Source organism: Lolium perenne, chromosome 7 (assembly GCF_019359855.2).
Source record: "Lolium perenne isolate Kyuss_39 chromosome 7, Kyuss_2.0, whole genome shotgun sequence".
Lineage (NCBI taxonomy): Eukaryota > Viridiplantae > Streptophyta > Magnoliopsida > Poales > Poaceae > Lolium > Lolium perenne.
This window is the reverse complement of record NC_067250.2, coordinates 124,797,147-124,812,696: the sequence shown is the minus strand read 5'-3', so window position 1 is coordinate 124,812,696 and position 15,550 is coordinate 124,797,147. Positions and strand designations below refer to the sequence as shown.

General features: G+C 42.5%; 1 protein-coding gene across 2 annotated transcripts; it reads right to left on the bottom strand.

Annotated features, from left to right (window-relative positions):
• Positions 1 to 728: 728 nt before the first annotated feature.
• Positions 729 to 5,224, bottom strand: LOC127318415 (glutamate decarboxylase). Of its 2 annotated transcripts, none has more exons than XM_051348896.2 (7): positions 5,023 to 5,224; positions 4,395 to 4,599; positions 3,033 to 3,233; positions 2,729 to 2,943; positions 1,738 to 1,991; positions 1,608 to 1,660; positions 729 to 1,457 (listed from the first exon to the last, which is right to left on the bottom strand). In XM_051348896.2, the coding sequence occupies exons 1-7, from the start codon at positions 5,115 to 5,117 to the stop codon at positions 972 to 974; spliced, it is 1,509 nt and encodes a 502-aa protein (XP_051204856.1). In that variant the 5' UTR covers positions 5,118 to 5,224; the 3' UTR covers positions 729 to 971. The 2 variants fall into 2 exon arrangements, with proteins under 2 accessions (XP_051204856.1, XP_051204857.1); XM_051348897.2 differs by lacking the exon at positions 5,023 to 5,224 and adding an exon at positions 4,695 to 4,956.
• Between the last annotated feature and the right edge of the window lie 10,326 nt (positions 5,225 to 15,550).

Sequence of the window (15,550 nt, the reverse complement as noted above, 5' to 3'; positions counted from 1 at the left end):
GCATACACCTGATAATAAATATATGCCTGGATTTTGTCTTTTTTTTAGCACTGAATTTTCTCTTTTTTACACACGTCACATGATAAGTCGATTTTTTATGAAACTACTTTGTGCTTTTCACAAGATAAGTTTTCTCTTTTTTATATAGATCACAAAAAATATTGGTTTTTCGTGAAACTTGACGAACGAACATATATTATGAAGATGTACATGTAAAAAAATTGTTAAATTTTTTCGATATTTTGAAATATAATTTTTTGGTAGAGGGTGCATACGCACCCGGGAGCCGAATTGAATTTCCGGCACGTATCATGTTAAGATGTACGTGTGAACTTTTAGTTTCAATTTTTAAAAAAATTAAAATGTATGTAACATGCATTTCGAAATATAAGGAGCATATGCACCCATGTTCCAAAACACCGCTCTCAGAAAAAAGATACTACCTATAGTACCAGAATTGACCACCTTGCTCAAAGCATGTCTAAATACCATCCATTAGTAAACACAAAAGATGACCGGCCATTATATCTTAACAGTTTTGTGCTTGCCTAGCTAGTATCGTGAAATGTTATTCTTGAACTGACCAAGGGCAACGAGCAACTAGTTAGGGATAGCAAGACCAATCCGTCGATCACACTCCACCTTCTCCACCTTCATTGCTGTACAGCTGCACATTCTGTGTGTTTATAAGGTGCTAAACCCATACAACCGCATAAGCATCGCGAGGCTAGACGAAAGACACGGCGAACACATAACATTTCAAGGTAGGACTAAACATCCAACAAATACATAACCTCCATCAAGAGGTGTCATGTACAGAACCACAGGCCTCGCGCACTAATCTCGAGCAAAACGAAAGGTAGTGCAATCCACATCTAGCAAATTACGGAGCCAGGTCTTCACGGTTCAGATATACTCCAGGAAAAATAGATACATATAGTACGTACGTGCGTACTGTGCCGGCATGCCCTTCAGCAGGGTCCAGTCTTCTTGTTCTTTACCAGGTCCTTGCAGGCCGCGGCGAACTCCTTCTCGATGTCCAGAACGCTCTTCTTGGTCACCACGCCATCCTCAGCACCCTCGCCGGTTTGTGTCGCGATAGCAGTGGTCATCTTAATGGCATGGACCGCGTGGGCATCTAGCTCCTGCACGACCCTGTTGATGTCGGCGAGGAGCCGCTGGGAGAGGCTGCGGTTGAAGTCCTCCCTGATGACGACGCGGAGGACAGCCACGTGCTCTGCGTCCGCAGGCATGGTGTAGGCAGGCACAATCCAGCCAAACCTCCTCAGGTTCTCGGAGATGTCGAACACGCTGAATTTGGAGCTGTCCTTGAGCCGGATGGCCACTAGGGGCACGCCGTCCTCTTTGGACAGGATGTCGAATCGCCCGGTTGCCTCTAAGCCCTCCCTCAGCGCGGTTGCATTGGCCTGGCAATTCTCCATGATGTGCTTATATCCCTGTGAACAAGTCAACACCAAAACAGCACTTATTAGGACTACTATTTCCGTGTCAACCATTCATGTAGATATTTAGTACACAGGACAACTTCATCTTGGACAGAAATTTAATGCAGCTTGCAAATGAGGAGAATGAAGGTCGATGCGTACCTCGAAGCCTAGGCGTATCAGTTGATAGTATTGTGCAATGATCTGGCTAGCACCTGCATAATATACCCATCCTAACTTAGATGTTGGAACATCACAAAGAATTCAAGCTGAACTAACGAACAATATTAACCTTTGGAGAAGTTCAATGTGAATGTGGGCTGATCTGTTCCCAGGTAGTTTATATGGAAAATGAGTTCTTCAGGCAAATCGTCTTTGCTCCGCCAGATGACCCATCCAACACCAGGGTAGACGAGGCCATACTTGTGCCCACTAACATTGATGCTCTTCACCAATGGTAGCCTGAAGTCCCACTCAAGCTCAGGGTGAAGAAAAGGGGCTATAAATCCTCCACTTGCAGCATCAACATGGATCGGCACATTAAACCTGAGTTAAGGGTACGACAGGACATAATATATGTTAGTTTTGTGTTGCACTGCTATACCTTACCACAAAATGGCCATTATTCACTAGAAAATTAAATTCAGAATTTCAAGGGAAATATGATAGTTTTTAAACCAACATTCAGTAGAACGTTGTAGACCTATTGCAGTTGCAGATGGGTAGTGAGGGATTCAAAGCTCTTGGCGGCAGTTAGGCTCTCCTTGGAGGGATGCAATTGTGAAGCGGAACACAACTCTTCCCTGAGCCTCTCAGTTAAGAAGAGCTGGGGTTTAATTTACAGGTGAGTTTGTTTTTAGGGGAATAATCCTGAAAATTCTTAGAACTCCACATGTGGACTACACCCAAAACGGCTCCTTTCAATCGGCCTTGACGATCATCTCTCAGTTCTCTCTTTAATCAAGTACTACCAAAAAATTCCAACATTTTTCCTTTGCAGAATTTAACACCTATTTTCAGAAATCATATGGTTTCATTACAAACAAGATTAAGCAAAGCCATGACATCCTAATCATGTAGTTTTGACTTTCCCGTCTTCCAGAAAACGTTGTAAGATAGTAGTATTGGCATGTGTATCCAGATATAGTGATTGGCATACAGAGAGAAAACTAAATCATATAAAACCTATGGCACCAGGGTAACAAATTGACATTGTTCCACTCAATTAGGATATAAATGAAGAACCTAATTAGGATATAATTGTCAACAGAAGAAATGCATACCCTGTTTTCTTGTTCTTTTCCACAAGCAGGTCATTCAATAGTTTAACATCTTCATACTCTCCAGTGAGAGTAGATCCCAAGATGGCTGCAACACATATAGTGTTCTCATCCACCATTTCAACAGCTTTCAAAGGATCCATGACATAGTATCCTTCAGTTAACTTGACCTCCTTCAATTCTACTTCAAAATATCTAGCAAATTTTTCCCAGCAAACCTACAAACATGAGAGGTTACTAGAGGCATGGTTCTGGTACACACAGTGGTAAAATCAAAGCATCCTACTGAACAGAACAACAAAAATACCTGAACATTTGCACCAGTAACAATGTTAGGTTTGTCATATGGCTTCCCCTCCTCCTTTCTTTTATTTGCCCACTTCCTCTTGAAGGCCAGGCCTGCAAGCATTATTGCTTCTGAGGATCCCACTGTCGCAACTCCAATTGCTGTCTCCTCCTCCTTGATCGGTGCATTGAACAGGTGGGCTATCATATTTACACAACGGTTCTGCAAATTACAAACTACCGATAAGCAAATGCATGTAATGCTTAAAATCAACAACTTCTCCATGCATTCCAATATAGATGTATATCAATGTAACTGATATATATGAATAATTAGTAGCTGAATCCAATAACAAAACAATATCGATACGGCATGATAATAAGAGTATTGGGCTGGTTTACAGAAAGAAGCTTTCCTCCAAAGGTTTGAAATAGGTTTTGCATAGCCACCATGAATCACATAAAAAGTTGTTTGCATTCCTACTCTCAAACAGTGTCAAAATAATTACGCCTTGGTGATATCTAAAGCGTAGAGATTTTTCTTTTTCGCGAAAATTCCACTGATATATTAATAATCATCAACAGTAGTACAAACATCCCAAAAAGTAATAAAAATTACAAATATGTATTTGGACGTGCCCAACTTGTAGACTCAACCAGACCATTGTGGAATGACTGGAAACCAAAACCATCCAAGATAAAGTGGGCCAGGTTAGTCCAAAACCATCCTTGTCAGTTGTCACGACTATCAGTTTAGCGTTGCTGAAGCAATGTATTTGGCGGTGACAAACGCTGTGCATAATCGAGAAATTACTGTTTGAAGAAGATTGACATGCCAGTGGATCACAAACAGTTTCTATTTTCCATGACTGGGCAAAAGTTAAACTCTGACTGTGACTAGGATCAGGTTATCCACAGCTCTCAATACGTTCTCTTATTCAGTTTATTATGGATTAAACCTGAAAACAACGGCTACAGTGCATAGCTAATTAATCTGTCGGCATGAGTATATCATGGAGATTTATTGATTTTATTTAAATTTATAAAAAAATACGCTGAGAGCTGACGGCAGACGCCTTCGTCCAGTAGCCTCACTCGAGAGGTCAGCATGGATCTCTGCTCTAACGAAGCAGCACAAACAGAACAGAGCAGATTAGCGCAGCAGAGCATATCCGGAGTTAGTAGTGTTTCGGCGTGCCAATTAAATTGCCCAAATGCTGGGACCTCGTATCCTTCTATTCTGGGGATGTTCGGGGTACTGCAAATACTACTAGTCCAAAAAATTGTTGGGTATTTGTCCCCTTGTCCCTCCCCAATTGGGAAGAAGAACATGGGGAGACGTGCAGAAAAAAGAAAGATGAAGAAAGGGAGGCGGATCCCGGACCTGGAGCTCGGTGGTGACGGGGTACTCGTCCATGTCGACGTAGTTCTTGTTGACGGAGTCCATGATGAGCTTGCCGACCTCGGGCTCCATCCAGGTGGTGACGAAGGATGCGAGGTTGAGGCGCGGGTTGCCGTCGAGCATGAGCTCGTCGCTGATGATCTGGTACGCCGCCTCCTTGGGGATCGAGTTCTCCGGCATCCGGTACCTGCAAGAAGACACGATCGAATCAGTGCGCGGAACATTTCGCCAGATCGGCCTGGCAGCTGGCCCCGGTCGCCGGACGGGTGGACGGAGCTTCACCGCGGGAGCTCGTCGCGGACGTAGCGCGACGAGAAGGTGGAGTAGGAGGACTCGCCCGCGCTGGAGATCACCATGGCCGCCGGCGATTCCGCTGCTGTGCAGTGCACGCGAGACAGGTGGAAAGAAAAGATCGGGGGTTCTCCTGGGGATTGGTGTCACACCGACGGTGTGTGTGGTGGTTCTTGTAGTAGTGGAGTGGTGGTGGTGGTGGTGGTGGGGTGCTACTGCTAACTAAATAATGCAGCAACGAGCTGGCTTAGCGTGGCGGTTAGCTGATTCTCATACTACTATTACCGGCAAGTGTGGAGGAGGGGAGGAGGGAACTGACCGGGGGAGCTGGTCGCGGACGTAGCGGGTGGCGAAGAAGGTGGAGTTGAGCGGCTCGGCCGTGTCCGCGGCGGTCGCTGCCACAGTGAGAACCATGGTTGCTGGCGGTCGCGGTCGCGGCTTGCACGGAGACAGTGACGGCAGGTCGGCCGCGCGCGGCGAAGGGAATCGGCCGCGAGCTCGAGGAAAGGTGGTGCCGTGGAGATGGATGTGTGGTGGCGGCGTGCTCTCGGTCGAGGCCTGGCCGGGGCGGAGGGGGAGGTGGATGTGGGACGGGAAAGGGGCCGGACGCGGCGAAGGAACGTTCCTTTTGTTTAGTGTGGCGAGGCCACACACGTATGCGCGCTCCCTGGCACGCGTCGGCGAGCCGAGGTGGTTCTACGCGGTGAGTTGGCCAGGCGATAGCGAGGCCATTAATTAGGGAATCCTGCCCGCGCGGTGGATTGCCGCGTGTCACTTCACCGGTATGTGGTAATGTAATGATGCAATGGTCAGGGATCGAATCCCCTCCTTGGCAATCGCTCGCTCGAGCGATCGATTCCTGTCGGCGCGGCAGCGCGAAGTCAATTCCCTTTTCGTCGCGTCACGTCTGTCACGCCTATTTCTATTTCTGGTAACCGATCGACTTTCCCTTTTCGGCCCGTCGTTTTCGAATTATTTCGAATCATTTTCGTGTTCCCCTCCTTCCGCCCGTTCTCCTCTCTCCCCTGTTCTCCTCTCATTCAGCCCCGACGGAAAGGGCGACGGCGACGGCGGAGGCGAGGGTCCGATTCCCTGTGGCTAGTGCGCGACCTAGATTTCTCCTGCTCTCAGTTCACTAGCAAGGGCCAGTCGATTTCGACGTTGTAAGGTTAGTATTCGAACTGCATCTAGTGGGGAGATCTGGGTCTCGCCGGCCGGTTTGTTTGTCCGGCGAGGGATTGTTTCCACCGTGGATTATTCTGATGGGATTTTGTTTGTCTGGCGAGGGATTGTTCCGGCGATGGTTTGTTTTTTGGGTGGATTTTGTTCTCCGCGCTAGGTTCCTGATCCGTCTCTCGGTTCACAAATCTCTGTTTATCTGGGTCTCGCCGGCCGGTTTGTTTGTGCGGCGAGGGATTGTTCCACCGTGGATTATTTTCTGATGGGATTTTGTTTTGTCCGGCGAGGGATTGTTCCGGCGAGGGTTTGTTTTTTGGGTGGATTTTGTTCTCCGTCCCTCGTTTCACAAATCTCTGTTATGGGATCGGCTGTAAATTGCGTTTGTCACTGTTTCCATGTTCATTGTAGTTATGATTTTTGGCCCGTTGCACTGCTTTTCGTCCATAATTTCTAGGGTAATTGTAGCAGGAGAAAGCAGAGATCATGTGACTTGTTTTCTAGGGGTTCACAAATTCCTGTTATGGTTATTCACTTTTCATCAACAAGTATCTCAGCGTTTAACCAACACATACGTTCTGAAGTTACCCACCTCTTTTTTCTATGTTAAGGGAATGATGAACTCATTTTTTGTACTCCTGCATATGTTTTTTGTTTGTTGCTGCTGCTGATTTCTACCTTTTTACAGTGGTGATTTTTGGTTGGGCTTGATATATTAACCAAGGCATTGTTTTTTTTGATTTTTCGACTTGTTATCATTTGATGTCACTAAGAGTTTTTCTCATTATCATGGCATCTGTTTTTGTATTGCAGCGTTGTTGTTTCCATGGCGGGCAGTAAGATTGGTGATCAGCTAGGTGTTCGCAAAATGCCCAATGCTAGTGAGCGTGCTAGGAATCGGGCCTCTCCTTTTCCTGTTGTTAGGTTATATGAACATCTAAGTTCTGATCAGAAGCAATCGATTGAGGATATGGATCTTGGTTCAATGCTTGACATCAAGTACCATGTTCTTCACAACCCTTTGATAAGCTGGCTTGCTCCTTTGTATGATAGTCATTCTCGAGAGTTTGTCATTCAAGGGCGTGGTAGAATCCCTCTCAATGCTGATTCCATTTACCGCACACTCGGTCTTCCGCGGGGGGATATTCCTGTCGTGTATGCAATGGATTCTGTTATAGAGGCTCGTCTAGGTCCTTTGTTATTTCCGGGCCATAGCAGCATGCCGAAGATTACTGGTGTGTTCACAATACTGTCACAGATGAATCAGTATGATGACATTTTCAAGCAAGTTTGGATGATGTACCTTGTCTGTACTTTGCTTGCACCAACAACGTCTAACAAAGTCAGCAACAGATGTTATCCTATACTGGTATATGTGTTATCCTCTAGTTTTTTAAAAAATCATTCAATTTTAGCATTTTTTATTTATATATGTGCTTGTTTTTATTAATATATGTGAACAATCATTTTTACGCGATGTTTATATTATTTTTTTGTACGACAACATTAGCAATGTCAGGAACATGAACCTTTGTCAGTTTGTGTGCGATAGATTGCATGATGAGCTTTGTACTAGGAAGCCTTCTGGAGGCTGCCTGTTCCATGTTCAGTTACTGTATGTTGACTCTTTGGATATTAGCTCTCTTAACCTTGACCTTCCAGATGGTCGATTTGTTGCTAATATATGGTCAAAAAAGATGTTGATACTGTGCTTGATGCTGACTTGAAGAGGGATGGATCTGGTTATGGGAATCTCGAGGTTAGTTAATCTTTTTGGGTTTCTCATCTTATGACATGAACTTATGGTCGATTTGTGCAAGCTGATGCATTTTTGTTTTTGTTTTGTCGCTAATATCAGTTGAAGCCACACCTTGCTATAAATTTCAACTTGTTTGGAGGGGCAGCTAGTTTTGAAAGATGGGTTGAAACCAATACTGCACCTAACTGCCCGAAAAATGTATGATACAGTGATAAGTTTTTTATTCAGTTTTTTGTTTTTAAATTTTGTATGGCACCATTACATTTTTTAGTATCTCTCTTCTTTTAAATGATTTTCCCCCTTCATTTTTTTGTGTTGTTTTTTGATGTAGCGTAAAGACAAGGTTGCTAGATTAATGGGTGAGTTTGCTTCTGGTCTCACTGGTCTAATGAGTAAGCTTGTTCAAGGTTTGACTGAAGTTGATGATGATGAAGTTGTGGATACTGCAAAATTTGATAAGACATTACGTTCTCAAATGGTTGCCTCTCGTTCATTGGATGATGGAGGTGCTGGAAACACAACCTCTCCTATTGCGCAATCAACTGATGATCGTCCTGTTAAGATTGTAGGGAAATCACCAATACGCCGTCTGAAGAATGTGCCTTGCAACCAGAGTGCTGATGCTACAGATGTTGGAGGGGGTGTGCCTTGCAACCAGATTGCTGATGCTACAGATGTCAGAGGGGATGTCCTTTGCAACCAGAGTGCTGATGCTACAGATGTTGGAGGGGCTATTACTGCTGATCCATTGAATGTTGTTGATTCCGTTTCATCACCTGTCTTTGAGCAAACTAATGTTGTAGCCGAGGCCCCTGTTGTTGAGCAAACTCGTGTTACCAGGTCTGCTGGAAAAGCAGCTTGTGCTGCCAAAGTGCCATGTCAAACTGATAAGGTACCTGTTGTCAACTTCAGTGACAATATGTCTGACGGCGAGAGTTATCATTCTGGCAATGACAGTGATTATGTTGATGAAGTCGTCACTGCTCGCTTTGTTATTCAAAGCAGACGTCATGTGGATGGAGGTGAGCATGCTGATATCGTGTTGTCGGAATGTGCAGCCGTGCCAAGCCAGACAACTCTTTCTGGTGTTGCGACAGTTGTTACCGGTGTTTCTCCTGAACTGGTTTCCAGCAGTGTACCCATGGATATTGATGGTGCTGTTGCGGAACCATCTGATGCTGATGCTCTAGTACGTTTTATGGAAACTGATATCACTGTTCCATCAGCAGATAATAGGATTGTGTTTCAGGGTCTTGAAAATCTTGCAGAAACTGCTGCTATGCATATTGATGGTGTTGTTGATGAGCGAGATATAAATAATGGGAAGCAAGTTTTATCTGAAACAAATGAAGCTGATCTTCTTCGTGCCAAAGATGCCAGTGTTGATGGTGCTGTCATTTCTGTCGGTACGAAGTCAGGCGAAGCTCTGAGTTCTAGCCCTGAGGTTGCTGTAATGAATGAAGACAATGGGAAAGGATTATCTGATGGTTATGATGCTGTCAGTGAGACAATCAACGACGTTGTGAATGATTTGAAAAGGAGTAGCTCTGCTCTCGATGCTTCTGAAGCGAAACGTAGTTGTGTTGTACGCGAGGATCGTTCTGTTAATCCTGTACAGAATGTACCGTCATCTGCTCCTAAGAAGAAGCCCAATGTGAGAGGCAGAAGGTATTTTTGATCGACCCCGTTTGAAGTTACTCACCAATGTATTTCATGTGTACTTATCAACATTTCTGTCGTTGCATTTTCTTACATTTTCCCTGTAAATGTATTCATGTTTTTTCTTTTTGCTCCTTTGTTTTTCTTGTAATTTTACCAATTACTATCTCATGAACTTACCAATGCATTTTTCTGGTAGTTATCAAACGCTGATTGTTTGCATGACATAGTATGTTTTATACTTCATTGTTTTGGAGTTTTTTCTAATAATTTTAAGTTTTTGCTTTTTTACAGGCCAGCTGTTTCTAAAAGTCAGGTTGCTACAAGATCTTCACCACGACGACCTCCTAGAGGCACTTCTTCAGGTGTTGCTGATAACGTTGCAGTTAAATCAAAAGTGTATACTTTGAAAGACCGCCTTGAAGGCTCAACAAAAATTCACGCTGCTGGAACATCTACTGTTGTTGAAACTGGTAGTCAGATTTCAGCAGAGGGTGGTTCTGATGAGGTTGTTTTTAAGGATGCTGTTGTCCCTTCCAAGTCTACAAGTGAAACTGTTCCAACAGGAAAAGAATCTGCACATGAGGATCCAGTTGAAGTTATCTTTGCAACTGGTAGCCAGATTTCAGCAGAGGGTGGTTCTGATGTGGTTGTCCCTTCTAAGTCTACAAGTGAAATTGTCCCAACAGGAAAAGAATCTGCACATGAGGAACCACTTGAAGTTAGCTTTGCACCTCCAAATTTTGGTACCAGTGTTACAAATCAGATGGCTGATCCTGTTGGCGATGTTGACCATCATGCATCTGCTTCTATTGGAACAACTGTTGATGTTGCTCATGATGCTGAACAATATGCAACAACTTCTCCACAAGGTATTTGCTCTCTCTTTTTTTCGTTGTATCGCTTTATGTTTTGTATTCATTAGTTTTCATTCTTATTTGTTCGTTTGACGAAGTATGAAACTTTTTTTTTATCAGAACAAATTGTTACTGTTGTTAAGAGAGCTAGATTTGTTGCTGCTGATGGCAAACTGAGTCTCACTCCTGGCGTCCCTATAGATCTTTCTGCTTATCATGTTTCTGTTGTAAATACATCTGCGTCTGAAAAAAGCGCTTCTCCAGCTGGTAATATGATTTTTTGTGTTGTGCTCTTTTTAATTTCTTTTTTTCATTTGTTTTGTTTGTCACGCTGTTGCTCACAATATCATTGTTTTTTCGCAGAGGCATTAGGAAATGCTGATGGTCATGATTCTACCATTTCTGCTGATGTTGTTAAAGAATCAGAAACTGCAAATGTGTCATCTATCCCTCCTACTGGTTAGATCACTTTTCTATCTTGTGTTTTTTTACACTTTTTACTTTCTTATTCATTTTCTTTGTGTTTTTTACTCAACCTTTTTTACTTATTACATGTTTCTGTGCATGTCTTGATCAATCAATTCATCTACGTCTGTTCCGCGTATTATCTCCCACTTTGTAATCTATATATGCAGAATGCATACCATCAGGGCAAGTAAATGCACGTATTCGTAATACGTTTACAAGGAACAAGAGAGGGAGGAAGAAGAAGAACTAATTGTTATTTTACAAAACGTGCTTTTTTATGGATCATTTGGTGTGGCGAAGTGATGGTGCTGTTGAGTTGGTCGATGTATTAACTTTTATTTTATTTTTATATGGGGGAACAATATCCTGTATGAACGCTATGTAATTTATCCCTTTTTTATGTAATGGATGATTACCTTGTTTTGAATAATTTGGCTCTGTGAGCGACTACTTTTTGTTTGTGCTGTGAGTGCATATGCTTTTTTTTATTTTTGTATTTTGTTTGTGTTGTGGCGATGTTATTTTGTCAATGAAGACGAAGGTGCAACTGACCTTCAAGAATATTGTTTTGATGACTCTGTAGATGGATTGCATCCTATAATCGCCACCGAAAGCAGTAACAATGAAGCTGGTATGTCCTACTCTTTTTTTGATTAGTTTTTTATCTTGTAGTTTAAGTTATATTTTCTTTTCTTGTTTTTTCATATAGAATATCATCTCTTTGTTTTTTTACACTTTGTTCACTTTGTAATTCTCTTTTTTATTCCTTTTTTGTTTTGTTTTTTTTGATTTCTCAGATGATTTGGAGGTCCTTTACATTACTCCAGCTTTGCCAGTACCTGTTCAGAATTTATCTGTTGCCAGTAGAACTCCAAGGACCAGGCTACGCATGGAAAGGGTTGTTCTTCCTTCGAAATTCATGCTTCCTCCATACAACCGAGTTACTAGCACTGATGAGCAAGAATTATTGTACCAGCAAGTTATAAAGCACAACAGCGACTCTGAACACTCTAAAATAAAAGAGTATGTTAGTTTTTTTCATGTATACGCAATGATGTTATTTTCAGAGAATTCGTTACTTTTTAGCAACTTAGTTTGTTCATCCATTCTTTTTTTTGGCAGATCAAGGTTCTTGATGATTGACCCTATGTGGGTTTCCACTGGTGACTTGGCTAGTAGTGTTATGCCTTCTGGAGAAATGTCAACAACGGTTGCCGAAATTGGAATTGTTGTTCTTCAGGTTGACTGTCCGAAGAAGAAGATCATTTTCCCATGGATAGTAACTGTTTATTTGCTTGAAAGAAGATTTAATTCAAGAATACTGCAGAAACATTTCAGGATGGATGATAAGTATAAACTTAGTCACCAAAATCTGGTAAACTTTCTGTGTTGATGTTTTTCGATTTGTGTTACTTGTGCACATTATTTTTTATTTCCCTGTCCCTTTTTTTCATCTTTCCTTTTTGTTTTTTTCAGTTGTCCTTTGTTGTGCTTCAGAATCTTGGAACAGAAAAGAAGCCTTGTGGTCATTGGTATTCACTGTTCTTGAATTTTGAGAAAAAAAGGTTTGAAGTTCTTGATTCTGCGCGTGGTCCTGATGACGAATCGCTCATTAATCATTCTAGCGATCTAGTTGATGCTATCAAGTGCATGTATCGTATAAATTACTCCAGTTCATCAAAACAGATTGGTGACTATGAGTTGGTTTTCATTGAATCTCCTAAGCAAAATAACAAGTATGTTTTCTTCTTTATCTAACTTATGCTTTGTTCACTGTTGGACATTTTTTTGTATATGATAGCTCACAAATCTTTTTTTGTATCTTTTTTTTTGAAGCATTGATTGTGGTTATTTTATGCTTAAGTTCCTTGAACTTTGGAATGGCCGTGTTGTACCTGCTATCACTTATCATCAGATACCAGAACTTAGGAAGGTCCTAACATGGAATTGGTTAAACCACCCTCTCAACAAGTTGCAGAATTGGAGGTACCTGTTGGAAAGCAACGCTCTGTGAGGTATGAACTACCAGATGCAACTCAAATAAACTACCACTTACAGCATAAATAAGCTAGTTCTTTTTTTATTTGCAGTCTGATTAATTAGCATTTTTTTAATTCTTTTGGCTTTGTAATTTGTAACATTAACCGTTGGTAAATATATTATTTAGTGGTTGGTGAGGGGGGGGGGCAGGTTGGTATTTTTTTACGAGCTAAAATGTAATTTTGTCTATTTTGTTTTTTGTAACTTAATTTATTGCTGTTCGTGGAATTATCAAAAGGTTGATAAACAATATGCTCAGAGGTTGATAAACACATGGAAGAGCTGTTGATAACTTTCAAGAATTCGACCTGGTCAGGGGTGTTTTTTGGGGGATGGTGTTGATAAGTTCATGTTCTTTTTCACAGCTGTTTTGATAGGCGACTGGTTTGATAATTTTTCATGTTGTTACATTTGATAAACAACTGCTTGGAGGGTTGATACATAACTCGTCAGGGCGTTGATAAGTACATTTTCTTGACAGACGACTGGATTGATAATTATCAAGGATAGTTTTCATAATTTATGGAACGGAAAAATAATTATCCAAATTGTCGTATTACAAGTTCGAACGTCATACACAGCATGACCATTACACAAATGATTGTACTCCTTTTTTCATTGCATAGTTCCATCCTGCTTTTCGCTCATCCTTCTTGCTTTGTCATGGGTTCCCTTCTTCTTTTTTGGAATCCATTCATGGTATGTTCATGCCAACCTGTGTATTTTTTGTACATGGGATTAATTTAGTAAATGGTAATAACTTTTTTAACAGTTTCTTGTACTTCTGTGTATATTTTCTGTAAGTTAGTACAGTACCTTGTCTCTGTCTGGGCATTTTGGTCTTTTGTGTCCAGGCAACCTGCAAAGTCCACACAATCTTGGTGCAGCCTTTTTCTTTAGTTTTGCAGCAGATTTCTCATGGAAATTCACAGGTCTTTCACCTAGGTTGAACCCTGGATTTCCTGACTGTGGTGGATCCTTATAAGGGCGATGCTCATCTTCATTTGTTTCTTCGTCACTTGAATTTTTCTCCTCAGGGTGTATCTGTTCATTGTTGTGTCCATGATTGTTGTCTTCTCTATCTTCATGACGCATATTGTCAGTATCTTGTTGAACTGGTGTTGGAGATATGCCCAAGAGGCAATAATAAAAGTGGTTATTATATATCTTTATGTTTATGATAAATGTTTATATACCATGCTATAATTGTATTAACCGAAACATTGATACATGTGTGTTATGTAAACAAACAAATGAGTCCCTAGTAAGCCTCTTAACTAGCTTGTTGATTAATAGATGATTAGTTTCATAATCATGAACATTGGATGTTATTAATGACAAGGTTATATCATTATATGAATGATGTAATGGACACACCCAAGTAAGCGTAGCATAAGATCTCGTCATTAAGTTATTTGCTATAAGCTTTCGATACATAGTTACCTAGTCCTTATGACCATGAGATCATGTAAATCACTTATACCGGAAAGGAACTTTGATTACACCAAACGCCACTGCGTAAATGGGTGGTTATAAAGGTGGGATTAAGTATCCGGAAAGTATGAGTTGAGGCATATGGATCAACAGTGGGATTTGTCCATCCCGATGACGGATAGATATACTCTGGGCCCTCTCGGTGGAATGTCGTCTAATGTCTTGCAAGCATATGAATAAGTTCATAAGAGACCACATACCACGGTACGAGTAAAGAGTACTTGTCAGGAGACGAGGTTGAACAAGGTATAGAGTGATACCGAAGATCAAACCTCGGACAAGTAAAATATCGCGTGACAAAGGGAATTGGTATTGTATGTGAATGGTTCATTCGATCACTAAAGTCATCGTTGAATATGTGGGAGCCATTATGGATCTCCAGATCCCGCTATTGGTTATTGGTCGGAGTGAGTACTCAACCATGTCCGCATAGTTCGCGAACCGTAGGGTGACACACTTAAAGTTGGATGTTGAAATGGTAGAACTTGAATATGGAATGGAGTTCGAATATTTGTTCGGAGTCCCGGATGAGATCCCGGACATCACGAGGAGTTCCGGAATGGTCCGGAGAATAAGATTCATATATAGGATGTCATTTTATGTGAATTAAAATGATGCGGAAGGTTCTATGGAAGGTTCTAGAAGGTTCTAGAAAAGTCCGGAAGAAACCACCAAGGAAGGTGGAGTCCCGGAGGGACTCCACCTCCATGGCCGGCCAACCCTAGTGGGGGAGGAGTCCCAAGTGGACTCCCCCTATGGGGGCCGGCCACCCCCCCACATGGAAGGGGGGAATCCCACCCAAGTGGGATTCCCACCTTGGGTAGGTTTCCCTATCACATGGAAGGTTTTGGGTTCGGGTCTTATTCGGAGACTTGTAGTCCAACACTTGGGGCTTCCACCTATATAATGAGGGGCCAAGGGGAGGGGGCCGGCCACCCCAAGACCACAACCTGGCCGCCCCCCTTGAGTGGCCGGCCACCCCCTCCCAAACCCTAGCCGCCCCCCTCTCCTCCATAGCTCCCGCGTGCTTTAGCGAAGCTCCGCCGGAGTTCTCCACCGCCACCGACACCACGCCGTCGTGCTGTCGAATTCAAGAGGAGCTACTACTTCCGCTACCCGCTGGAACGGGAGGTGGATGTCGTCTTCATCAACAACCGAACGTGTGACCGAGTACGGAGGTGCTGCCCGTTCGTGGCGCCGTGATCAAGATCTTCTACGCGCTTTTGCAAGCGGCAAGTGAACGTCTACCGCAGCAACAAGAGCCTCATCTTGTAGGCTTTGGAATCTCTTCAAGGGTGAGACTCGACAATCCCCTCGTTGCTACCGTCTTCTAGATTGCATCTTGGCTTGGATTTCGTGTTCGCGGTAGGAAATTTTTTGTTTTCTATGCTACG

Bases quoted from the DNA above. Each gene is read 5' to 3' on its own strand.
- LOC127318415 (XM_051348896.2), bottom strand. From the start codon at position 5,117: ATGGTTCTCACTGTGGCAGCGACCGCCGCGGACACGGCCGAGCCGCTC. The intron at 3,234-4,394 runs GTCCGGGATCCG...TGTAATTTGCAG, and splicing joins CCGTCACCACCGAGCTCCAG to AACCGTTGTGTAAATATGAT. The intron at 1,992-2,728 runs GTATGCATTTCT...CCCTTAACTCAG, and splicing joins GAAAAGAACAAGAAAACAGG to GTTTAATGTGCCGATCCATG.